The sequence below is a fragment of the Eptatretus burgeri genome, chromosome 18 (genome assembly GCF_056783735.1).
Source record: "Eptatretus burgeri isolate ZD-2024b chromosome 18, Ebu_testis_v1, whole genome shotgun sequence".
In the NCBI taxonomy this organism is placed as follows: Eukaryota; Metazoa; Chordata; class Myxini; order Myxiniformes; family Myxinidae; genus Eptatretus; species Eptatretus burgeri.
In genome coordinates this window covers 41,025,217-41,051,631 of record NC_140978.1, presented here as the reverse complement: position 1 = coordinate 41,051,631, position 26,415 = coordinate 41,025,217, and the positions used below count along the sequence as shown (strand labels likewise).

The window sequence follows — 26,415 nt, the reverse complement described above, 5'->3', positions numbered from 1 at the left end:
ACCGTATTGTCTGTCGGGTGGATCTTCCATTTCCTGCCCTTCACTAGCGAGCTGTTGACGAAACTTTCAGAGCTACCGGTATCAATCAGAGCCTCAGCCATATGCCCGTTAATTCGTACGTTGATGATAGCTTTGGATAGATTCCCCGGTGAGGCTGCAGTTAGTTTATTTTGTGAGTAGAGAGCCGCAGAAGTGGGTTTATTTCTCCTTCGAGTAGATTTACATACCCTGGCATAATGCCCTTTCTTGTCACAATTCATGCATGTGGCATCTCTGGCGGGGCATTTGTGGCGGGGTGTCTTTTGTACCCACAAAAGAAGCATTTACCAACCGGAGTAGTTGCTGAGGAGTTTGACGAGGTCTGGGTATCCGACTCCTCGGGTTTTTCTCCATCCCCTGTGTCAGGCTGTGTCTGTGTCTGTGGGGTTCCTTGAGTTTCCACCGTAGCGGCGTTCATTAGCAGCATCGGTGTCCCAAATGACTCAGATTGCTGCTGAGCCGTATCCATCGCTCGAGCCTGATCGACTACCTTTTCAAGAGTGGGTTGCGCTTTCTCTAGTAAGTATTGCCGTATGTGGGCTGATCTGAGTCCTTGGATAAATGCCTCCCGGGTCGCTTCATTTCGGTGTTCCTCGGCGTTTACGGCCCGGAAGCTGCCGTCTTTTCCCAGCTGTTTCAGAGCTTGCAGGAACTGATCGATTGTCTCCCCGGCTGCTTGCTTGCGTGTGTTGAGAAGATGTCGTATGTATACCTCGTTCTTGCGCTTCACGTAGAGCGCCTGCAGCACGTCGATCGCTGCTTCGTAGGTGTCACACTCCGAGAAGAGCCTGTATACGCTGGGCGAGACATGATTCACAAGGGCGGCCAATTTGTCGGCTCCCTCTTCGATGATGGTCAGATAGTGTGAGAAGGAACGGAACCAATGCGACCATTTCATTTCTGAGTCAGTCGCGTTTGGGTCTGCGTCGAACCTCTCTGGTTTGTAGATCTTGTCCATCGTTGGTTGAGAGAGCCGAGAAAACCAAATGGAATAAATTGAAATGAAAACGAGAGAAGAACCTTCAGAGTGTAGGCTTTATTCCATTTGATTGAAGCCGCTTCTACGGGCACACCAGGGAATACAGGCGCAGCAAGGAGTACATAAGCAGTAAGGTATACACGTGCAACTAATCACCGCAAAATAAATCAGTATAAGCACGGAGTCCGATATACTCTCAATTCTCACCATTCAACGAGCACCAAGTGAACCGCCGCCGTAAACGACAATGCCCCTGGGACAATCACCCCCGACCGAGCCGAACCTCAGCTTTATCTATTCCGTGCTCGAGCCGTGCAACATGTGATCACACGTCACGACCTTCAATTCACCACAATAATAAAGACTCGGAGGGAGATAGAGAACATTGTACTTTACGGAACTTCTACATATCGACGGTCCCCTGTGCCAGTGCGCATGCGCAGCCTGAGCCGGAGCCAGGGATGTTGTGGGTGTTTCAACCTGTTCAATACTTGTTTGATTATTGTCGTTCCACGCTAATAAAGTGGTCGAACAAATTGAACTCTGTTCTTATTTAGCTCTGCCAAAGGTTTGACCGTCCTTGTGTTTGAATTAACCGATCTGTACGTTTCCCAACCTTGACCGAACCCAGTACCTGCAGAGCCGAGCAGCCGCATGGCTGAGGAGGTCGCCATTGCAAGGCTTCTTCTTCTTCTTCTTCCACCGCCTCCTCTTCCTCTTCCTCTTCTTCTTCTTCAACCGCCTCCTCTTCCTCTTCCTGCTCTTCTTCTTCCACCGCCTCCTCTTCCTCTTCCTGCTCTTCTTCTTCTTCTTCTTCCACCCCCTCCTCTTCCTGCTCTTCTTCTTCTTTTTCTTCCACCGCCCTCACTTCTTCTTCCATTTTTCTTCACACAGCGGCCTGATTCAGCATTATCTTGTAAAACAAGTAATCTATAATCATGAACATTTTTCTCCTCATTGATAATTAGTTTGGCGAAATGTGACCCGGAAACGATTAAAATGTTATCGGACAAAAAATTAACGGACATTATCGGACGAAAAAAATCGAGTTATTGGAAGTAAACTGGTCCGATAACGATAAATGGAAGTTAACTTCCGATTTCAGTCCGATAAAAAAAGTTAACTTCGATAATTACCTGTTATCGGATTATTATCGCTTTGGTGCCCAACACTGCAACCTGGGCATGAGAAAATGCGCCCGAACCGCGCCAAACCGGCAAATCTCACGCAATCTCGCGGGATTTGGAATGAGATGAAAACAGACAAAATGGCCGCCGCAGAATTACCGGTGATTTCTGCGGACAAAAACAGTAGTTCTCGTTGAGAAAACTAGTAGAGAAGCTAGTACAAATTGTACAAAATAAGAGGAATCACCGGTGATTCGCCAGCCGGGCAGGTTAGGCAGTATTTTGTACCTGCCCAGTGTGGTGTATTGGCATGGAGCGTTGAGGGGGCGTGGAGGAGTTGTGATAGTAGTCACGTGTCTGCAATGCATATAGCTGTTCGCGCCCGCTGGAGGCTCGCAGTAGTGTACATCCGGGGACGCAATAAACAGTTACGACAACCCTCACGACTCTCCATGTCTCACTGCTCCCCGGACATTACACCCAGCACAAAAGTTAGGCGCCATTGGCGACCGGGCGGCCGTTAATTTGCACCCCTGGGTACTACATAGAAGGTTGTTGGCTCAGGTGAAGGCTTGTAGAGTGGCTGGTAGAATAGCTAACTCAAAGTGGTTGTGAATGGGAGGATGTCTGCATGGAATGGTGTAGGTCGTGGTGTGCCTCAGGGATCAGTATGAGGACTGTTATTATTCATCATTTACAGTGCCTTCAGAAAGTATTCACACCCCTTGACTTTCACATTTTGTTGTGTTATACACTGAAATTAAAATTGATTAAATTTGGAGGGGTGGATATATTTAAATGGGAATTAGACATGTACCTGGATGCAGTGGGGATAAAAGAGGGATATGGGGATATTAGTAGGATTTGTAGGTAGCTTTATGGATGGGTGACAATACTGGGGTTGGTGCAGTGCAGGCATGGTGGGCTGAATAACTTTCCCCTGCACCAAAGCTTCGTGTGTGTGTGTGTGTGTGTGTGTGTGTGTGTGTGTGTGTGTGTGTGTGTGTGTGTGTGTGTCCTGCCTTCAAACAATATAATATAACCCAAAATGGAGAAGTAAATTTACAAAAGTTGGTTTGTAGTTTCACTCGTCAAATACATTGACAACTAGAAGGGCACTCGATAGAGCGCATACCTCTGCCCCACAATGCCTGATCTATGAGAACATATCGAGCCCAATACATTTTTGAAATATCATGCTATACAGTACTATATTGTTTTTGACCTTATCTCTCCATGGAGAAGAATCACTTGAAAAATTAAATAATTCTCGTATCCAGATCCGGATTCGGATCTTCACCAAAATTTAAAACATTCGTCCTCATTACACACCCAACCTGTCCACCAAGTTTCGTCCGAATCCATCCACAACTTTTTGAGATATCATGCGATATATAGTTTTTGGCCCCATGGTGAAGAATCACTGAAAAAGTTCTCAGATGCAGATTCAGATTCAGATCTTCACCAAAATCTAATCAGTTCGTCCTTGTCACACACCCAATCTGTCCACAACTTTGAGATATCCTGCACACAAAGACAGACAGACAGATGTAAAAACATAACCTCCTTCAGTGATGGAGGTAATTATGCCAAAAAGACAAGGTCACCGCTCATTAGAAAGCTTGCCAAGATCTCGACCTGATCATCGTGTACATATATCAATGACAGGAGAATTCTTGATTAAAAAGTTAAACCAGTCGCTAATTTGATTCATTTCTCTTGTACATCTCCAAAGCATCCAGGTGAGTAAAAGGTCAAATGCACAGATGTATTGTTGAAAAACAGAACAAGGTGACCAACTGCATTGGAAACAGAGATCGACTACTATGGGAATGGAATCCAAAGGTGAAAAGATCTTATTTGGTGTTATTAATCGTAATTTTCCCAAAAACAACCAAAAAGAAAGAAAGACGTCACAGTCAAAGCTCTTATCCTCACCTAAAACTACAACAGATCCAGAGAGTAATAAAAAGATAAACATGTTTATCTTCATTTTGAAAATATTTTGGAGAAAACACTGCAGGCCATTTTAAAAACACAATCGAGACAATTCAGCAAATAATCGACGAGCGTTTATTCAGAGATAACAGTATTCATCAGCAATATTACGATGATGGTGACCATTGCATGGAGTGATAAAAAACAAAAACACAACACATGTACAAAGTTGACAACCGTTTCAATTATGAGAGAAATTAATTTGAATCCTTTTGGAAGGCCAAAGGGAGACCATGGGTCCTTCTTGCATCAAGAAATGTTTGAGGTAGATGACGTGTTGCTAATTTCCATGAAATCATCAGGGATATGCACCACAACCGATCTGGGGGAGGAGTGAGGAACTATCTTATACAGAGTAGATTCTTCTGCAAAGTGCAACATTGGATTTTCCAGAAACAAAAGGATCAATGATGGATAATAAAATAAAATAAAAACAGGATTGGTCCCAGAAAACTACCTTCAGTAGGTAAAGCATGGGAGAAACCCCCATTCAAAGCTTCTGCTTGTAAGAACAGATAAATCCAAAAGGCAGACTCAAGAGGGAAAGTTGAATAACGGAGTTCATTAATGAGAAAAAAGTGCCAGACCAAATGCCCAGAGATGGCCATGACCTCTCATTTGAGAATGCTTCAATAAATTGTTCATATGAAGGCAGCAGTATGTCAAAGGTGCGACAACCGAGGAAGCCAAAATAAGTTAATGGGGTGGATTTGGCAAGATTCTTACGAAATGCCGATTTTTCCAAGATGCAAAGAGGTTGGAGAATCGAACCAATAAAAAGGAGAAGCCTTGAGAGAATCATCCGGATAGAGAAAGACAGAGAGCAGAGAAAGAGGGAGACAGAGGAAATGGACAATTTGAGTGTTAATGTACTGATGATGTCTGCCCTGTAGAAATGAATGAGCCAAGAATGGCATGGAATTTCTCCACTTAAGTTGGAGGCAAATTCACACACTGGAGAATATTGTCAGTGCAGGAGAGTAGAGTACAGGAAGAGGGATGTAGGACGTTTGTCTTTTCTGCAAAGTTAATTCGGCGAAGCACAAGCAGTGTACATTGCAACCTGATCCTTCAGAAGGTGAAGGAGCAAATGAGGATTGCAGTCCAAAACAGCCTTGTAAGCACAACATTGTTGACAATTTATTTTAAGGTTTACAGATTTTAGCTTACAAGAAATATAATAAATCTTTATTTTGATACAATATTATAAAAAAAGAAAATATAACGCAGCAAGTTAGGTAGTTAATATTTTATTCCAGACAGACACTTCCAAAGTGCAAAACGAGTTTCAACAATGATGATGTACAGTGATGGCTGATATCGATGCGAGGTCAAAAGGTGGATATGTTGAGGGTGGGGAGGGGGTGGCGGATAGGAGGGGCACTTTACACAAACACCAAAAACGCCCCTAAAGTTATATAAACTATCCCATCAAAAGTCAATGAATGATCAAATTGCATGACCATATAGCCAGTCTCTATCCTTATGTATACTGGGCATTCAAAAAGGAGAAGCATTGCATTCTAGGAGCAATACAAGATCGTATTTTATAAACACTGGTCTAAATGAAAAACCAAAACAAAATAAACGTCCACTGAAATCAAAGGAGAATTTAAAGGGAAAAGCAATGAATCATTTGGAATGGAAGGGAAGACCCATAGAAGATGGGGGGGGGGGGGAAGAGGAAATAATGTTATAATTCTCTGGGAAAGCATCGTTTTGATTACCCTACAGTGGTTTCCTACATCATCATTCAGTCCTGCTTCCCTTCACGCCATTGCCGGGCTCCATCGTTCCACGCGACGTACACAAACATAGCAAGAACTACGTGAACCGCCACAACAGCCACGATGGCAGCATAGAAATAACTGTCGCGGTTGGACATTCCAAAGGTTCCTGTGAACAAAGAAAAACAAAAACAAAAAAGGCAGTTCATCAAGAAAAAAATATTTTCGCTTATGCATCAATGTACTCTACTAGTCCCCGAAAAAAAAAAAAAAGATTGGTCACAGCAATGGGATCACGATGTGTTGTAACAAAGGAGGGAGAAAAGATTCAACAGGTGCTCACGCGAAGGTGTACTCAAATGCTAAAGATGGACGAATATCATCGCAGAAGGAAGGAACAGGGAAATCGGTACATTCCTCTCACCAGAGGTTATGTAACGAGGAAGGACCATCATAACGTCTCCAAGAGGTCACTCCACAAATGCTTTCATAGTAACGTACCAAATGTTTTACTGAAAGCTGTCAACAGGATGATAAATAACCAGGGACCATGGAATGATACCTTGTGTTGGTTGTCCTGAAGCAGTTTTCTATTCTTTTTGTAGTGTTTTTTTTTTGGCTTTGACTGTTGACAACAATTTTGAAGCGTTTTAAGTACATTTTGGTCCTTCATTTGAGAAACCCGTTTCCTTTTAGGTCATTCAAAATCCGTGGTTTATCATCGAGATATATTTTTACTGTCTTTTCCAGGATGTGAAGATCGAGACAAAGATTCACATATTCGTTGATTATTTTGGTCTCTGTCGATATTTTGCTTCATCAAAAAGTGCTCCCTAATCAGTGATTTAAAAACATGTTTGCAAGTTTTCAATTGAGGTCTTGTTCCATTGCGTTATGTCCTTTTTCTGTTTTGAGTTTTTGTTTATATTAAGGCAGAAGGTGAACAAAGTTATGGTCAGAATGACCACTACCTGGTCTTATGATTGATTTGTAAGTGTGCTTCACTGAACTGCAACAGCAGTCCAATGTTGACTTATCACTGCAGAACAGTGTGACCACTCCTTGGCTTTTTTCACAAGATCTTGGCTATTCGTTGTTCTCTAGAGGTTTTCTTGGCGTATAGGTTTTCTATTATCATCGCTTTTCTGAAACCTTGTGAATTCTTGGCTTTTTTCATTGGCTCACCTTGGCATTTATAAAAATGGAGTGGTCACTGCCACAGAACAGTGCCCTCATAATTTGCCCAGCCATTTTGATATCTCAGCATTCTCACCTTTCAAAACATGTTTGCAAATTTTCAATTGAAGTCTCGTTGCATCGCGTGATGCCCTTTTGCCATTATTGTTTATACTGGAAGGGGTACCCGGCAAAAAAATAACTTTCACCCTTTAAAAATTGTGCGAATAGATTATTGAAATATTCGCTGCTTTTTTGTGTCCTTTTTCACCTGTGTTGCAAGGATAGAGAATGGTGGTGTGTAATCAGACATATTGTTTGATAGGGCGATATATCACTGTTATAAGAATAAAATGCAAATGTTGGAAAATAAATTACTGAATATAGCAAGCATTTTCTGAATGTAATCGAAATGAGAAACGGGATTGAATGGGACTCATCATTATTACAAGTGAAGAAGAATATGGAGGAAGAGGAGGAATTTTGTTTTAATGTAAATTGAAACCGGCCCATCTATTCTCACCTTACTCAACTATATCATACTGTTTGAAACCTCAATCAACCATGTCATTCCGTTTGCAGATTGGGCTTGATTAATGGTATCCCCGATAGGACAATTGTTGCCACCTGGATGAAGGCAAGCAGGGACGGATGGATCCAGGTATGCCGAGACCGAGCTCCTTTCATTTTATAGACTTAGGCAGAAGTTGAACAATGTTATGGTCGGAACGACCAATACCTGGTCTTAAATGATTCGTATGCAAGTGTCCTTCACTGAACCGTAACAGCGGTCCAATGTTGACTGGTCGCCACAGAACAGTGCCCTCATAATTTATCCAGACATTTTGCTATCTTGGCATTGTCATCTTTGTTGCATTTAGTCTTATCAATCAATGCCCAGTATTCTGAGATATGTTAAAATTGGCCTTATTTTATCCACATCCTTACCATTAATTGATTCCGACAACAGCAACAAGCAAGGAACTTGGTAAGAGTACTGGATTTCCCTATTAATTGTTGATATACTGTGATAACTTACATCCACAAGATGAATGGGGTGGGGGGAGAGCCAGCTTTGCCTCCATCAGAAAGATGGCGTGTACTATACAAAAATGGTAGTCTTTCGTTAAATCAGACCCTGTCATGGATCGAGTCCACACGAGGCCGTTCCTTGGCAAGCTCCGAACGCTGCCTCAATCAATATATTACGGATTTTCATGTGCACTCTACACATTTTAAAATGAAAGTTAAACATTTAGACTTTGTAACGAGGTGATATAAATTCAATGGTTTTAAAATACTAGTAATACCCACTCCCTCTGGGAGTGAAATATGGTGTTAATATCAAGATCGGGATAAGTAGTAAAACCACTTGCATGATTCCACATGTCCAGGAAAAAATTGCAAGTAGTCTCTCCACCCTCATGGGGGGGGGGGGGTATTGGGAGGGGGGGGTTGGTAGTTTGTGCCACGACCTGACCCTGGGGACCCCGATCACGCGTAAACTTTGGTGGAGATTGGCCCAATCATTTTCAATACACAAGCATTGAACCCATCGCTTTGCTGACTGTAGTTGAACAACACAACTTGCAAATGTTACAGCACAGTAATACAGTTCAGCGAGTCAATATTTGCAATATATATATATATATATATATATATATATATATATATATATATATATATACATATATATATATATATATATATATATATATATATATATATACATATATACATGGGAGTCCGAAAGTTACTTTACCCCTAATAAATTTCTTGCACTTCCCTCCGTCCCTTCACCTCTGTCCTCGCCCGCTATGGTATGCGGAAACACCGACTCAGAAGAATGAAGGAGCAAATACAGATACAATGACAAATTAATTATTGTAAGTAATGTAAAATAAAACCTGTATATGAAAAGAGTTCAATAACAATGCTTCACTGGGAAGGGGTAAAGTGACTTTCAGGCCACCATGTATATATATATATATATATATATATATATATATATATATATATATATATATATATATATATATATATATATATATATATATATATATATATATATATATATATATATATATGAAATTATTACAGAAACATATTATTTATTATCAATTCAGCATTAATTTGAGTAATATTGTACAGTACACATTCTTATTCACCAAAAAACAAAATTGTATTATTAATTTATTTTATGTTCCCAGGGATCAGACTCCCCCCCCCCCCCCACTCCAGTTGCAATTCTCATCGAGTTGTGAATAATACATCACCTTAAAGGCCAAGCCAAGCACTATACGTAACGCCATAATGACGTTCCAGACATAATGCCATCTTTCTAAACCGCCATCTTGTTAAATCTGCCATCCCAACACCTCGGGTCTGGCTCATTGCCAACAGACATCAGATAGAGGTAGATATATGGATTATGGTGTTGAATTGCCATCAGCGAAGCGACGGGATGGGTTGGGGTGCTGGACGCTGGGATGACGTGCATGTCCACAGAGGCAGAGCAGAGCACGAGATGTAATGCCATCCCAGAGAAAAGAGCATGACAGACAGATGGATGGAGAAATCCAGCTTCTTTAAAATACACTCACACACAATATATATATATATATATATATATATATATATATATATATATATATATATATATATATATATATATATATATATATATATTGGAGAAAGAATTGCCTTATTTATATAGTAGGATACTTGTATTTAAAATTATTGTGCTATTTTACTCTCATGCCTGAAAAGCATTCTGGACAGTTGGGTATTCATCATTTTTGATGGTACTATTTAAAAAACATATCTGAAGGGGTTGGTAGGACAGGTTGGAGAGATGCACACTCACCTCTGAGCAGTCTTGCCTGTGTTTGGCTCAGTGCTGTACCCAAACCCAGTTCCCGAGCTTGAAGAATTGCGCTTCCGATCTGAGTCAGAGTCAAGCCGAGCTTGGTTGTAAACTCGGAAAAGAGCTCGGATATTTTCCTGCCACATGAAATGAAGTAATTTAGTGTGTGTGGTAGAAATGTGCGCGAGTATATGAATCAAATGTGCATCGAATGGTCATGTTTTTTATCCTTGTGAGTTTCAAAGCAAAATGTTACCATAATCTGGCACCGCAAGTCTGTAGCTTTACCTGTCTAGCTCCGTTAACCGTGAGCAGAGGATGTGTTCCATTATCAAGCAACTCGCTTAGGCCTAAGTGACATTTGCCACGGCGGCCGTGGGGTCTCCAAAATCTATGGCCACTAGCAATTATACGGCGGCCGCAATATTTCCACGGTCACACAATGTAGCAGTCACGTATGTTTTTATTTTTCGGGGAGCCGCACGGCGTATTTAGGCCTAAGTCACATTTGCCACGGCGGCCGTGGGGTCTCCAAAATCTACGGCCACGAGCAATTATACGGCGGCCGCAGTATTTCCACGGTCACACAATGTTGCAGTCACATATGTTTTTATTTTTCGGGTTGCTGCACGGCATATTTAGGCCTAAGTCACATTTGCCACGGCGGCCATGGGGTCTCCAAAATCTACGGCCACGAGCAATTATACGGCGGCCGCAGTATTTCCACGGTCACACAATGTTGCAGTCACATATGTTTTTATTTTTCGGAGAGCTGCACGGCGTATTTAGGCCTAAGTCACATTTGCCACGGCGGCCGTGGGGTCTCCAAAATCTACGGCCACGAGCAATTATACGGCAGCCGCAGTATTTCCACGGTCACACAATGTTGCAGTCACATATGTTTTTATTTTTCGGGGAGCTGCACGGCGTATTTAGGCCTAAGTCACATTTGCCACGGCGGCGGTGGGGTCTCCAAAATCTACGGCCACGAGCAATTATACGGCGGCCGCAGTATTTCCACGGTCACACAATGTTGCAGTCACATATGTTTTTATTTTTCGGGGAGCTGCACGGCGTATTTAGGCCTAAGTCACATTTGCCACGGCGGCCGTGGGGTCTCCAAAATCTATGGCCACGAGCAATTATACGGCGGCCGCAGTATTTCCACGGTCACACAATGTTGCAGTCACATATGTTTTTATTTTTCGGGTTGCTGCACGGCATATTTAGGCCTAAGTCACATTTGCCACGGCGGCCATGGGGTCTCCAAAATCTACGGCCACGAGCAATTATACGGCGGCCGCAGTATTTCCACGGTCACACAATGTTGCAGTCACATATGTTTTTATTTTTCGGGGAGCTGCACGGCGTATTTAGGCCTAAGTCACATTTGCCACGGCGGCCGTGGGGTCTCCAAAATCTACGGCCACGAGCAATTATACGGCGGCCGCAGTATTTCCACGGTCACACAATGTTGCAGTCACATATGTTTTTATTTTTCGGGGAGCCGCACGGGGTATTTATAAATTGTGGAGACCGAAAACATGGGGGTGCCGTACGGTCTTTTATTTGATGTCGCACGGTGACCTTAGGGTGTTCCTGCGGCAGCCATAGAATTTTCAAGGCAGACGCAAGGTGCCCGCAAGGCGACCGCAGGGGGACCTTAAGGCGAACGTGCGGCCAGACGGACGGTAAGGAATGGGTTAATTTATTTTTTTTTTACCAGTTTTTTTTTTTTCAGCTTGTCGAATTTCTACAGCGAATGTAAAAATGAAAAAAGTTATAACTCCACGTTATAATTCCACGGCGACCTTACGACCTGTAAAATATAGGCAAACGGCGTAGGGCCACCCTGAGGTCACCGCAGAAACTCTGCGGCCGCCGCACGTTTCTGTCACTTCAGAGGGCGTACGGCCGCCGTATAGCAAATGTGACTTAGGCCTTAGGTCTTAGAAATTTTGGAGACTGAAAACGTGGGGTTTCCATACGGTCTTTGATTTGATGTCGCACGGTGACCTTAAGGGGGCCCTGCGGCGGCCATAGAATTTTCAAGGCAGACGCAAGGTAGCCTCAAGGCGACCGCAGGGGCCCTAAGGCGAACGTGCGGCCAGACGGACAGTAACGAATGGGTTAATCTTTTTATTTTACCAGTTTTATTTTTTTTTTTCGGCTTGTCGAATTGCTACGGCGAACGTAGAAATGAAAAAAAGTTATAACTCTGCGTTATAATTCCACGGCGACCTTACGACCTGTAAAATATAGCCAAACGGCGTAGGGCCACCCTGAGGCCACCACAGAAACTCTGCGGCCGCCGCAAGTTTCTGTCAATTCAGAGGGCATACAGCAGCCGTAGAGCAAATGTGACTTAGGCCTTACTGCTTGTCTGATTCAAAGTACTCAAACTATCAATGCAAAGGAATGGAGTGCTCGGCACCACTTCACAAGGTGGTGGTATCCAATGTAAACAACCCCTTCGTGGTACCTTAGCAAAAGCTGTGCAGGACAGAGTTTCCATTTATTCTCGATTTCTTATGAAAATAAGTTCCCCAAAATAATTTCTTGTGTTTGGAGCTGTTACAGAGAGTAGGAAGAGGAGAATGAAGAAGAAAGAAAGAAAGAAAGAAAGAAAGTCAGAAGGAAGAGCCAGAAGGAAGAGCCCCCCCCCAACAAAACTTACTTTTGAACCTGCCACTGTGCATTTTCGAGAGGGTGGTGGAGTGTTTTTGCACGTTTGTAGATTTTAAAGAATTATGATAAATTTAAACTAGAATGGCACTTGGTAGAGTGCATATCTATGCCAGGCTGAACAGTTATACCTTTTGTATCCTACTGAGTGGCCGGATCTGCATCTGGACCCCAAGCAAATTCTAATTGGCTTGTTCTTGTCACCTACACAACTCATCCACCAAGTTTTCTAATAATCCATCCACATTTTGAAATATCATGCTATAGAGTACCTAATTACCTCCGTGACCGAAGGCAGATGGAGGTTATGTTTTCAACCCTCCCTGTCTGTATGTTTGTTTGTTTGTCAACAAAATATCTCAAAAAGTTGTGGACACATTTGGACGGAATATGGTGGAGAGCTTGCATATTTGATAGTACTGCAGCATAGCAAACCAATTGTTCGACTTTTCATAAAAGCACCAAAATTGGTACATATGTTGACTAATGTATTCTGAACAATTCTGGATATGGAGCCACTCGAGATTTTGCCTTGGTCAGCTTTGGCGGCCATTTTGCCATTCTACTTTAACAACATGGGATATCTGTCATTGTTATTCTCTTTGTAGGTTTCTCAGAGGTGATAAATACTCCATGTGATGTGCATTTACAAAGGAAAACAATACAAATGTCATTTGCGTTGATTTTTTTATATTTCCAACCATTGTATTGGGGAAAAATGGTCATTTTTATGGGAAAATCCATTTTCGCACACAGCATCAGTGACAGGTTCAGAAGTATTTTGTTGTGGTAGTGGTAGTGGTGGACTTCGAAGACTGGTGCCATGAGAAAGAGAACAGCTCTCCCCAGTTTTTGTACTGGGCTAGAGTCTTGGATCTGGAGCTCTCCATCCTAATCTACGTGCGATCTCTGAGAGGGGAAGATTTCATCATGTACCTGGATGCTCTCACTGAGATAGTCCCATGGTTCTTCGCGCTGGACCATATAAACTATGCCCGGTAGATACCGGTCCATCTGCGTGACATGGCAGAACTTCCACAACAGTTCTGGAAACGATCTACAATGAGTACCCAGAGATCTACAATGAGTTCAAGGCAGGCCACTTCACAGTGCAAAAGACCAAGAGGGCAGTCTCAGCAATTCCTCTTGACCAAGCGCATGAACAAAACAATGCCCGTGTCAAGGGTGACGGAGGTGCCGTTGGCCTGACGGACAATCCCAGTGCTCTGAGGCGCTGGATGGTCGCCGGACCCAAGGTGGCCAGAGTGATCATGGAGTTTGAGGAGGCGAACATGCATCCAAATGCCAATGAGGAGACACGTCACCATGAAGAAACACCGTGTGCACAGAAAGCATTCCCCAAAGATGTACAATCACTTGTGGCTGTCATTGAAGAGCTAGGGAATCCCTTCGAGGAGGATAGTCCAGATTTGCTGGTCCTAGACACCAAGGAGATTGCCGATCCTGCAGTGATTGAAACAGTTCGCACTGCCAAGCAGATTGGACAAGAACAGTTTCAGGCATACTCAAAGGATTGCCTCATCGACAGAACCAAGACTATTGACGAACCTATAAAGAGGAATAAACTCCCCCTCTTCAGAACAGACAGAAGACCAAAAGCACCCAAAGGAAACGAAGCATCTGTCAAGAATGATATGGCCTTATTTGCAAGGCTCTACATTGGCTGCCAGAACCGCGATGGGAACCTGGACGAGTTCTTCCGTCATGAAAATCAAGCATGCCCTCCCGCGTTATCTAATGCAGGTAAGCTACACCTGGGTAGCAAAAGCGACTTGCTGGTGTGCCTTGAAGGCGTTGCTGAAGCTCAGTCTGATGCACCTGCTGTCACTTCTGTTGTCCTTGACAGCGCCGTCATCGTGCAGATGTTGAAGCCTGGCACTGCCAAGACATTTGAAGAATATACCCACCAAGTCTTCATCCCATACGTCGAGGGGCAGCTGCGTCGTGCTTCACGTCTCGTCCTTGTTTGGGATAGCTACAAAGATGGCTCCTTGAAGACGGCGACAAGGGAGAAACGAGGAAAAGGGGTGCGACGGCGCGTGGTGAGCACTGCAGCCATACCAGGAAACTGGCACAGTTTCCTACGTGTTGACGCAAACAAGGTGGAGCTCTTCACCTTCCTGTCCGATGTGCTGGTGCAGTCCTTCAATGACGAGGGAAAGGAATTGGTAGTCACTGATGATGAAGCAGTCATCTGCCTTCCAAAGCAGGAAGATGAAAGCTCTCTGGCTCCATGTGGTCAAGAAGAGGCGGACACTCGCATCATGCTACATGTGGCCCATGCTGCAGAACATGACCACCGTCAGATTCAAGTTCGAACCGTAGACACCGACGTCGTCGTCGTCGTCTTGGCGGTGATGGTAGCCCAGGTACTACCATGCGTGGATGAACTCTGGATTGCCTTTGGGACGGGCAAGAACTACCGCGACATCCCTGCCCATGAAATAGCTGCCTCCCTCAGTCCACAGAAGACACGTGCCCTCCCTGTCTTCCACGGCATGACCAGATGTGACACGGTATCAGCATTCGTGGGGCATGGGAAGAAATCTGCCTGGGCCACATGGAACTCGTTTCCAGAACTAACAGATTATCTTGTGACCCTGACCACCACACCCGTCAACATCCAGGATGACACAATGCACTGCATTGAAAGGTTTGTGGTGCTCCTCTATGACCGCACCAGTCCATATACAGACGTCAACGAGGCCAGAAAGAAACTCTTCGCCAAGAGGAACTCCGTCCAGTGCATCCCACCTACCTACGATACTTTGGAACAGCATGTGAAGAGATCAGTCTTCCAGGGTGGCTATGTCTGGGGGCAGGTCTTGGTCCCTCAACCTGTGCTTCCATCACCAACAAGCTGGGGCTGGCGGCAAACAGAGGATGGGTCCTACGAACCGCTCTGGACCACACTCAGAGGCTTCAAAAAGCTGCTTCGAGCTGGTGTCGTGCGGCTGCAAAAAAGGCTGTAGAAACCGCTGCAAATGCAAGAAGGCGAATCTGCAATGCACTGGACTGTGTGCTTGTGAAGGAGAATGCCAGTAGACAGATGCAGTAGACACAGACTGAGATATCGGCCTAGCTTAGAATGTGCAAATGCAAAGTCGTATTGCTTGTAAAAGTGTTGACTTCTTGATCCAAAGCCAGTACACTTGAGCTCAGAAACTCATTGTACTAGACCGATGTATGTGTGTACCATGTGGTCTGGTAGAATAGTAGTAGACAATAAACCATAGCCGCTTCAAAGTGAAGTGTGCAATAATTTGACTACATTTTCTGAGTTTGTCATTATCACGATTATCAGTTCCCTTTTCAAAATAGAGTAAAGTGTGTAATCTATAATGCAATTTTTGTTGATTCCAAACCCATTAAATGTGATGAATATCATTTGACTTGTTCTCCAGGCAATAATAGGTTTCGCAATAATAGCGAAAAGTTTCAGGCCTTTTTTTTTTTCAGGTAATGGCTTTTTTACCGAAAATTCTGGCTCATAATATTTGAATACGCCTTTTCATGGTCAATTTACTGAATTTTACACTTTCCTTATATCTACCACCAATACAATAAGAAAATAAGAGCATATAGCGAATTTCACTAAAGTAGAATGGTGGCCATTTTGGAAAATGGTCGCCGAAGCTGACCAAGGCACAATCTCGGGTGGCTCCATATCTACAATTGTTCGGAATACATTATTCTACATGTGTACCAATTTTGGTGCTTTTATGCAAATTTGAACAATTGATCTGAAATATCAGACTACGCTGCAGGACCAGGACAAGGACAAAATGATTAGATTTTGGTGAGGATCCAAATCCGGATCTGGATCCAAGAATTTTTAAAGCGATTTTTCACCATTGAGAGATAGGGCTAAAATGATATATAGCACAGGTCAAATCAGGTCAGGTATGGGAGCATGCGCTGGAGCAACGAGTCACTGCATCCACTTTTCGCCGGTACTCCAGGGGCCTCCATCTGGCCATCCCCCAGGAAGATGCCTGGCCCATCCCCATCTCCATGAGATGCTGATCAACCTGCTGCAACCACAAAGCACGTGGTCGGCCTATTGGCCTCCTCCACCCACGAGGCTTCCTCACTAAAATAATCTATTGAGCAGGATCAGCGTCAGGAGAACGAGCCACATGTCCATACAGCCGCAGCTGATGCTCACGGACTATGCAGACAACAAATCTCATTTGAGTCTCTCTCAGCAACCCCTCGTTGGACACAGTCACCCATCAATAGCCAATGATTCTCCAAAGAAACCTGGTACCAAAGGAATTAAGTCGCCATCTCAGATCCCTGGTCAGAGTCCAAGCCTCACATCCGTAGAGCAAGACTGCAAGCACCAAGGACCGGAAGACTTGGACTTTCGCCCTCCCGCAGAGGAAATGGCAGCGCCACACCCCATGATCCAGTGAATCCATCACTCCCCAGGCCCGACCCAGATGTCCATTGACCTCTGGCTCACAGCCATCAGAGACATGAATACTACCACCAAGGTAAGTGAATCTCTCCATGATCTCAACATCCTTGCCACAAACAGGTACAGACAAGACAGCAGCATCTAAGATGTCATTAAAAGCCTGGATATCAGTTTTGACCTCGGAAATCCATAATCCCTGTGGCTCCCACTCCTCATTCAGCATATTGAGGGCCCCCAAAAGGATATCCAGACTCTCCACAAACATGACTGCATCATCTGCGAAATCATGGTCAGAGATCTTGACATACCAAAACGATGTAACGCAGCTTGACCTCTCCAAAATCGTCCTCAAAATCCAGTCCAGACAAGCGCTGAAAAGTGTGGCAGGCCAGTACACACCCCTGACAGACTCCAATAACAACTGGAAATAAGTCAGAGATGGTACCACCACATCTCACAGCACTATCAGTACCAGAGTAGAGTTCAGACATCAGATTGATCACTTTTGGTGGCACCCCACGAAGACCAAGAATCCTCCAGAGGGCATTCTGGTTCACTGAATGGAACGCTTTAAACAGATCAACATAGGCTGCAAGCAGCCCCTGCCAGAACTCATCTGCTTTCGGTGAGGACCCGAAGAGCAAGGATATGGTCAATCGTTGACCTCTTTGGTGTAAAGCCTGACTGCTTTGGGCACTGGTGCTCAAGCAGATGTTGGCGAACCCTATCAAGAATTATCCGAGCAAAGACCTTGCCTGGCACTGAGAGCAGCGTCACCCCTCGGTTGTTGTTGGAGTCATGGCGATTACCCTTCCCTTTCCAGAGAGTGACAAACAAGGCCCCTCTTCCAGTCAATTGGGATGATGCCTGTGTTCCAGGCAGAGCACAGAACTGTTTGCATCGACATGAGTACAGCATTTCCACCAGCCTTGAGAAGTTCAGAATGGATGCCACAGATCCCAGGAGCTTTACCCCATTTCAACCGGTTCACCACAGCCAGTATTTCCACAAACAAAGGTGTATCACAGTTGATTGGAGGGTCAGCAATAGGGATAGTAACACCCCTGACATCCAAATGAACAGCTGGTGGATCAGCCTGGTACAGCCGCTCAAAGTAACCAGCACAGAGTGGGACTTTACTTCGGACTCCTCTGTCAAGAGCCCACCACCCTCCACTCTAACTGCAGTGCACTGAGGGACGGGTTTGGAGGAACGCAATGCATGAATTGTTCTGTGAGCAGGATGAGAATCACTTGACCGCAGATGATGCTCAACTCCCTCACAGATTTCTCGCACATAGGCTTCCTTGTCCACCCTTAGTGCACGTACAATTTTACGCCTCAGCTCTGTAAACATCTCAGGTCTACTATTCAGCCTGGCTCTGCAACTCTGGTCAATAGTATCCAGTGTCCCTTGAGAGATAAAAATTCTTCTTCACCCCTCGGTGAGTTCCAAGACATCCGCCGGTAACATCAAGGACGACGGTCTTGAAGGCTATTCACAACTCCTCAAGATTTCCCAAAGAACCCAGACCCCCCAAATCCCCACTCAGCCTGTCACAAACTCCTCAGCTCTACCTTCTCATCCTTGAGCTTGCCAACATCCAGACTCAGCTGGCATAGTACCATTCTCCCAGATTTAAGCTGCAACTTCAGAGTTGCTAAAACAAGCCTGTGGTCGGTATTGAGGAACTGAACACTCCCATCGACCCTGTAGTTCTGAATCGTCCTCCAGCGACCATCAGCGAGCACATGGTCAATCTCCTTTGCCACACCACCAGCGTTGGAATACCAAGTCCAGTGATGAGCCTGTGGGCGGTGAAACCATGAACCAGCCCCCTAAGTCCATGACTTCTTGCAAAGTCAAGGAACTTGAAGCTATTCTGGTTCACAGTTCCAGACCCATCGGGACCAACACGTCTCATAACCATCCCTATCAGTTCCAGTCGATGCATTGAAATCCCGCAGTACGAGAAGAGCATCTTGCCTGGGGCACTGGTCAACCACAGACTCGAGCGTAGCATAGAATGCTTCCTTCACGGTGAGATCACTCACCTCAGTCAGAGCATATGGAGAGACCAGGGAAATGACACCGAAGGAGTGACGAATCCTTCATCTCATAATATGCTCGTTGACCAGTGTTACCTCAAATATCATTGAGTCAGCTTATTGGACACAGCTACAGCAACTCCTTGGGCATGGTAACCATCAGAATGACCAGACCAATAGTAGGTGTAACTACCTGCCATACTCTCACCGTAATCCAGTCTCAGAACCTCAGAGAGTGCTGCAATACCGATGTCCAAACGCTTGAGCTCAGATGATAACAGAGTCAGGTGATCATCCTCTCTTCGGGACTGGACATTCCAGGCATCCACCGAAGGGACCGCCTCAGGTTAACCCAAGGAGACCATAGTCTGGTGGATGATACCTCAGCACCACCCCAACACACACTACCGCAATCTGACCTGGAAGAGTTACCCCGTGGTTTTCGTCTTATCATCAGAGTGGGGGTCCTGAAGGCTTTGCCCCAATCCCGTCATCCGGTGAGCTGCTCTGCGGAGGGCAGCTGCACATGAGGTACTCCCACGGAGTGGGTTTTCAGAATTATTTTTGCTTTCGTATGTTTTGCAGAATGAAGGGTTTTGCGGTGGCCGGAGTGCAAATCCTGCCACCAACTTCCGAATAAAAAGTAACCCAACTGCAGGATGACGTCCACAGAAACAGTTGGGCACTAGATATGGATGACCGTTGGCTCATATATATCGCACAATATTTCAAAAGTTATGGACGGCTTCAGACGAAACTTGGTGGATGAGTTGGTTAGGTGACAAGAATAAGCCGATTAAATTTTAGTTTATGTCCGAATCCAGATCCGGCCCATCAGTGGGATGCAAAACGTCAACTAATCAGCTCGGCGGAGGTATGCGCTCTACCGAGTGTCCTTCTTGTATTTATTGGCCCCATCTGATGGGGGCCAATAAATCCATTTTAAAAAATGGCCCCATCTCTCAATGGTGAAGTATGACAACAAAAAAACTGGAACAGCACTCGGTAGACTGCATACCTCCACCAGGCTGAAGAGTTTAAGTTTTGTATCCCACCGAAAGGCCGGATCTGGACTCAGACCTGAACCAAAATAGAATTGGCTTGTTCTTGTCACCGAACAAACTAATCCACCAAATTTTGTCAACTATCCACAACGTTTTGAAATACCATGCTATATTGTTACGAATCTGGCAGCCATGAGCACACAACAGACAGGTCCCCGGAGCTCAGTTATTGTGTGAAGTATATGTGGATACTGTATAGTTAGAATCCATCCCCTGTGTCTAATGGGTGATTAAATGTTCGTGCGCTGCGGAGTTATTTTGATAGTCAGGGTTTTCTTTTACATTTTCAACTACAACAACACCACCTTCGCCTCGCTCCATCCTGATGCCACAACGCTCGTGGTGGGCGGAGTTCAATAAAGGACTTGGCATCTCTCTCGACCAATCAATCAGAGAGATGCGAGCAAGTTTGTCTTCGTTCGGCCAATGGGAGCCAACGCAGGACAATATTACTCATCTTCCTGTTTGAGGGGCGGTCCGCCGTGACACCCGCCACGACCCCCCCCCCCCATTGCTATGGACGCCACCGTTGCATAGCAATGGGACTGAAATTTTTGAAAAAAATCCGAAAAATATTTTTATATATACATATCTTTTTTCTAAAATCAAAAATCGGCTTCCGCGCTTTTATGCGCACTATAATCAACCTCTTTGCCAAAAAATTTCAGCCCGATCCGTCAAAAACTGTACGACTCGTATGCAATTATATAGCGACCACCCATGTCGCCTACCGGCTTGTCTGGGTATTTGTGTGTGCGTATGTGTCCGTGGGCCCCATTTGATAAGTAGAATTGTTAAGTGCTTTTTGCTGTACATTATTTGCATTGCGTAGTCGGGTAACTCTGCCCTTATGTGCTCCCCTCATTCCCCAATTATTGTTGTTAATAAATTCCCCTCTTGTTGAATGTCCCAGCTCATTCTTGTCCTTTCTATCATTGGTTTGCCACGCTGCAAACGGGAATTAGGAAGCCTCATTGCTGCCGTAATCGTGCAATCAGCCCGGGAGGATTCTGGTACTCTCCGCTCGGGTAACGACTCGGATCGGGCTTGGTAACGGCGCGGATCTCGCAGATCCTGCCGAGGGTGAATTTCCCCGGTAGTTTGGACAACGTGGGTATTTAGGTATATTGAAATTGGCAATTGACCCTAACCCACGTAGTCGACCTATTGGCGATCTTCAGTCTGATAAGGGACCCGTGACCTTTTGGATTTATCTGAAAGGTACGACCTAAATTCCGGGTGTTCGGTGGAGCCGATTCTACTGTTCCATCTAACGGTCGTGCTCGCCACCGAGACCCGGCCCCATAACAATATATCGTTTTTGTACCCATCTCTCAATGGGAAGAATCGCTTCGAGAATATAATATATATCTATATAATATATATCTATATATATATATATATATATATATATATATATATATATATATATATATATATATACATACATATATATATATATATATATATATATACATTTATATATATATATATATACATATATATATATATACATACATATACATATACATACATACATATACATATACATATATATATACATATATATATATATATATATATATATATATATCTGTATGGATAATCTAAATATTGTATCAGGATTTTCACCAAAATTGAAACAATTAGTCCTCGGCACACACCCAACTGGTGGACCAAATTTTGTCTTAATCTGTCTATAACTTTTTCAGATATCCTGCTCACAGACAGACAAATAGGGGTGAAAACATAACCTCTGTCCACCTTAGGTGGCAAAGGCAACAATAAAAGTATGAACTACACATTTCGATAATATAATGAAAATACATAACAGTGGTATGCTTCTGAACATTTCATTGGTTGTCGTATCATTTTGAATCAGACTACGGTGGCCATTTTTGCTGACACATAGAGCCACCGCTCAATTTCTTGATCGACTTGCTGAGAGGCCAAGCGAGCAGTTTGCAAAGCAGATGACAGAATGGCTGGTCTTGAAAACCAGAGTAAGTAACAAGCTCTTGCTAACGGAACATACCAAGGGTCTCATGGCGTGACAAGCTCTGGGTTAACTCCGATTGGCTGTGGTTGTTGATTGTGTGAACTTTCAGTGCATAGAAATACAAGTACAGTAGAATGGCTGTGCATGACGTTGCCCTTAGCAACGAGCGAAACTCGTGGCAGCCATCTTGGAATATGCAATCGCGACTGTGACCTCATCGATTGAGCAAGTTTTGCGCTGTCGATCCGAGCTCATCATTGGTATCTCTCGCGGTGAAGCTGAATCTTTGGGCCTCTCACTCTCTCTCACCACAAGCAGGTCGGTGGTCTTTCTGTCTTCCACAGTCTCCTCTCTGGTCTCACCGCCCCTGCCCCCCATGCTCTGTCTGCGATATGTCCCGCCCATATTTCCACAAGGCGCTCAAGGTCCGCCAGCAACCCCCTTTTGGTAAAACTACCAAAAATCACGAATCACTGCTCACCTTCACGCTTTCATTCCTGTATTTTTCCCACCTTTGGAATAAACTCCCACATGCTCTTCAATCCCATTCTTCCCTTCAGGCCTTCAAAACAGCTATTCACCACCACCTCTTATCTTCCCCTATCCAAAACATCGATCTTTTCTACCCGTTAATCCACCCCAAACCCACCTCCTTCAAATTACCTGCTTTCCTTCCTGAAAGTCCCTGTCGTGAAAGTCCCTTGTGTACCCCGTGTTCTCCGCCCCATCCCTCTCCCTTCCACAGATCTCCGAAAGTCTCTGTTCCCCAATGTTTTGTCCTTCCCTCTCCTGCCCCATTTGTATCATGCCCCCTTGCTGTGCGTTGTGTGTTAGCTCTCATACGAGCCTCGACAATGTATCCAAAAAAATGAAGAAAAAAAAAAGAAGAAGCTGTTTTGAATCCAAAAACATCAAATTTGAGGGATCATGGCATAAATATAAACCCAAACTCACATTGTGTACCATTCTTGATATCAGATGGGTAACTTCTGGAGTATGTCTGCCACATTTCACTCGCTATAGTTCGTGAAATACTTCTGCATTAATGAATTCCAATGGATGCCCATCAGATATCAACAGTGCTCCACAACGCTCATTACATTCTCTTTGTATATTTTGACAGGAAAGCCATCAAACTGCTTATGAAGCAATAGATCCAAGTGGTTCTGACTGTCAGTAGCCTGGTGTTGGCGCAGTGGTAAGGGCAGCGGCTTGGGATCCAAAAGGTCCTGAGTTCAAGCCCCGTTGGGCCACTGAATTAATACACCAGGAGGTTGACTCAGCCTGTCATCCTTCCGAGGTCGGCGAAATGAGTACCAGTGTACTGGGCCGGTGTATACCTCAGTGAAAATAGGTGTACCTTATCCCTGTGTCGTAAGAGGCGACCAGGGTTGCGTCAGGAAGGGCATCCGGCATAAAACTTGTGCCAAATCATTATGCGGATCATAACGGATGATCTGCTGTGGCAACCCCTAACGGGAGCAGCCAAAAGAAGAAGAAGAAGAAGGTTCTGACTGTCAGCTTCAAAATAAACAGCCCAGTAATAAGGGAGTCGAGGGGGGGGGGGAATGAAATGTTAACAACTCAAACCTCATTCCCCAACTCCACACTCAAACCTTACTCATGAACCCTCAGTCACCACTCAGTACTTTTAGTAGACCAGCCAAATATGAAAAACTCCTCTCGAAATTTTTTCACATTTTTTGTAAATACAAGGCATCATGCTAGATCAATCATTCATATGATGAGGAAGAATATGTGGGTGGATGCCACCCTCAATTTGGAATTGAAAGGTAATTTCAAGGTCAATAAGGTCAAATTTTGTATTTTCTTTGATTTTGCACAATTTACACCTCATTCGATAGATTAATCCACAAGACTATCTTTACTGTCATGTAGATGTCCCAGCCTATATAATTAACACATAAAACTTTGTATCTTACACATGCATGCATGGCATAATGAAACACAAAAGTGTGATTTTGTCGAAAGTGTGTAAAAGACGTGTACAGTCATGCACCGCATTACGACGTTTCGGTTAACGACGGACCGCATATACGACGGTAGTCCCATAAGATTATAATGGAGCTGAAAAATTCCTATCGCCGAGTGATGTCATAGCCGTCGTAGCTCTGCCAGTCGTATAAAAGTACAGTATAGCACATCCAATTATGTCCAGTACATAATACTTGATAATGATAATAAACAACTATAGTGGTGGCCCCATTATAACACGATCGTTGAGGTCCATAAAATGTCATCGCGTGAAAAGCGGGGTCGCGCTAAATCAGGATTCAAGAAAATCAGCGTTCAAACGGACCCAATGTTGACCTAACATCCTAAATCACCCCGTTTTTTTGCACGTTTACCTTTGAGCAAGTAAATTACCTTTGGATTAAAGAATTCCACGAATAAATCGTTCTTACAGTCAAAATTAAAACACAAATGAATTTGTGGTAAAGCTTTTTTATGTTGTTAAAACATTCGCACTGTTCCAAAAATATATCACACAACTAAAAGGTGCTCGTTTCTTCATTTGTAAATTATAACATCGATGCAATGATTATTTATCATTTCCAAACGCTATTTATTCACCTTTCTAGAATCGATGCGAGAGGATATTGTAAGCAACCACTAACAAAACACATCGCCGCGATGAACAGCCCAAAGGTAAAACTAATGTGTCTTCCGTCTATCTTGGATGCGAGTTACAATTGCCTTCAGTATTCAGTACAGCAACATGCTGTACAGGTTTGTGGCCGAGGAGCAATAGGCTATCCGTATAGCCAAGGTGTGTTGTAGGCTATCCCATCTAAGTTTATGTAAGTACACTCTATGATGTTCGCACAATGACGACGTCGCTTAACGGCGCATTTCTCAGAACGTATCCCCGTCGTTAAGTGACGCATGACTGTATATACGAGGTTGTTTGCACACTCAATCTTTCTATGTGAACACGTTTTGAGAATCCTACACATAATATATACAGTGCCTTCAGAAAGTATTCACACCCCTTGACTTTTTCACATTTTGTGTTACAGCCTGAATTTAAAATGAATTTAAATTTGTCATCACCAAGGGTGACGGTGACGTCGGTGCACCACCGGCCCATCCTAGTTTTGCATTTTTAATTAATTTTCCGAAATTTGTAGAATTTGTGGGTTACGATGTGTAAATAAAGGTGGAAAAAAGTCTGATTTAATGCAATATAATTCCAGGGTACAAGCAACAAAAGGTGAAAATTTTGAAAGGGGGTGTAGATTTTCTATAGACACTGTGTGTATGTATATATATATATATATATATATATATATATATATATATATATATATATATATATATATATATATATATAGTTGTGGGGCCGGGTATCGGTGGTGAGCATGATCGCTAGATGGAGCAATAGAGTCGGCTCCACCGAACACCCAGAATCTAGGTCGTACCTTTCCGATAAGTCCGAAAGGTCACGGGTCCCTTTTCGGACTGAAGATCGCCAATAGGTCGACCACGTGGGATAGGGTCAATTGCCAATTTCAATATACCTAAATACTCACGGCGTCCAAACTACCGGGGAAATTCACCCTCGGCAGGATCTGTGCGATCTGGGCCGTTACCAAGCTGGATCCGAGTCATACCCCAAGCGGAGAGTACCAGACTCCTGCCGGGCCGATTGCACGATTACGGCAACAATGAAGCCTCCTAATTCCCGTTTGCAGCATGGCAAACCAATGGCAGAAAGGACAAGGACGAGCTGGGACATTCAACAAAAGGGGAAATTATTTTACAATAATCGGAGAGGGGAAGCACACAAAGAGCAGAGTTATCACGACTATAAGAAATGCTATGTACAATGAGCAAAGAAAGCACTTACACAGTTGTTACTTATAGACGGGGCCCAAGGACACACACGCACACACACAAATGTCCAGAAAGAGATGGACCTCGAGGTCTTTCTTGCCCACGTCAGCTCGGAGGGAAGACGGGTTGAGGGACGAGAAGCTAGCTTGGACCTGTCTACCTCGTGTGGTTCTCGACGATCTTGGGGGTAATGGGACTCGAACCCGCAACACGAGGCTGCTCCAAGCACCATGTATGGAGGGTAGCGTCGGGCGTTGGCATGCTCCTCCGGCTCGCAGGCAGGCGACACGAGATGATCTCCCGATTTGAGATGGTCGACAGCCCGCAGCAATGCGCAGACGAGACGCCTCAGATCAGCGCAATGCAGTCAGCTACAAACCCGGACAGAGACGCGCACTCGAGCAG

The 26,415-nt window shown here is 44.2% G+C and overlaps 1 protein-coding gene across 1 annotated transcript in view; it reads right to left on the bottom strand.

Annotated features, from left to right (window-relative positions):
• Positions 1-5,377: 5,377 nt before the first annotated feature.
• VMA21 (vacuolar ATPase assembly factor VMA21) overlaps positions 5,378-26,415 on the bottom strand; it is a 31,857-nt gene continuing 10,819 nt past the window's right edge. Inside the window, exon 3 of the mRNA XM_085863427.1 lies at positions 5,378-6,039. Coding sequence (XP_085719553.1) covers positions 5,897-6,039 — 143 coding nt within the window. The 3' untranslated portion in view covers positions 5,378-5,896. The remainder of the gene's footprint in view (positions 6,040-26,415) is intronic.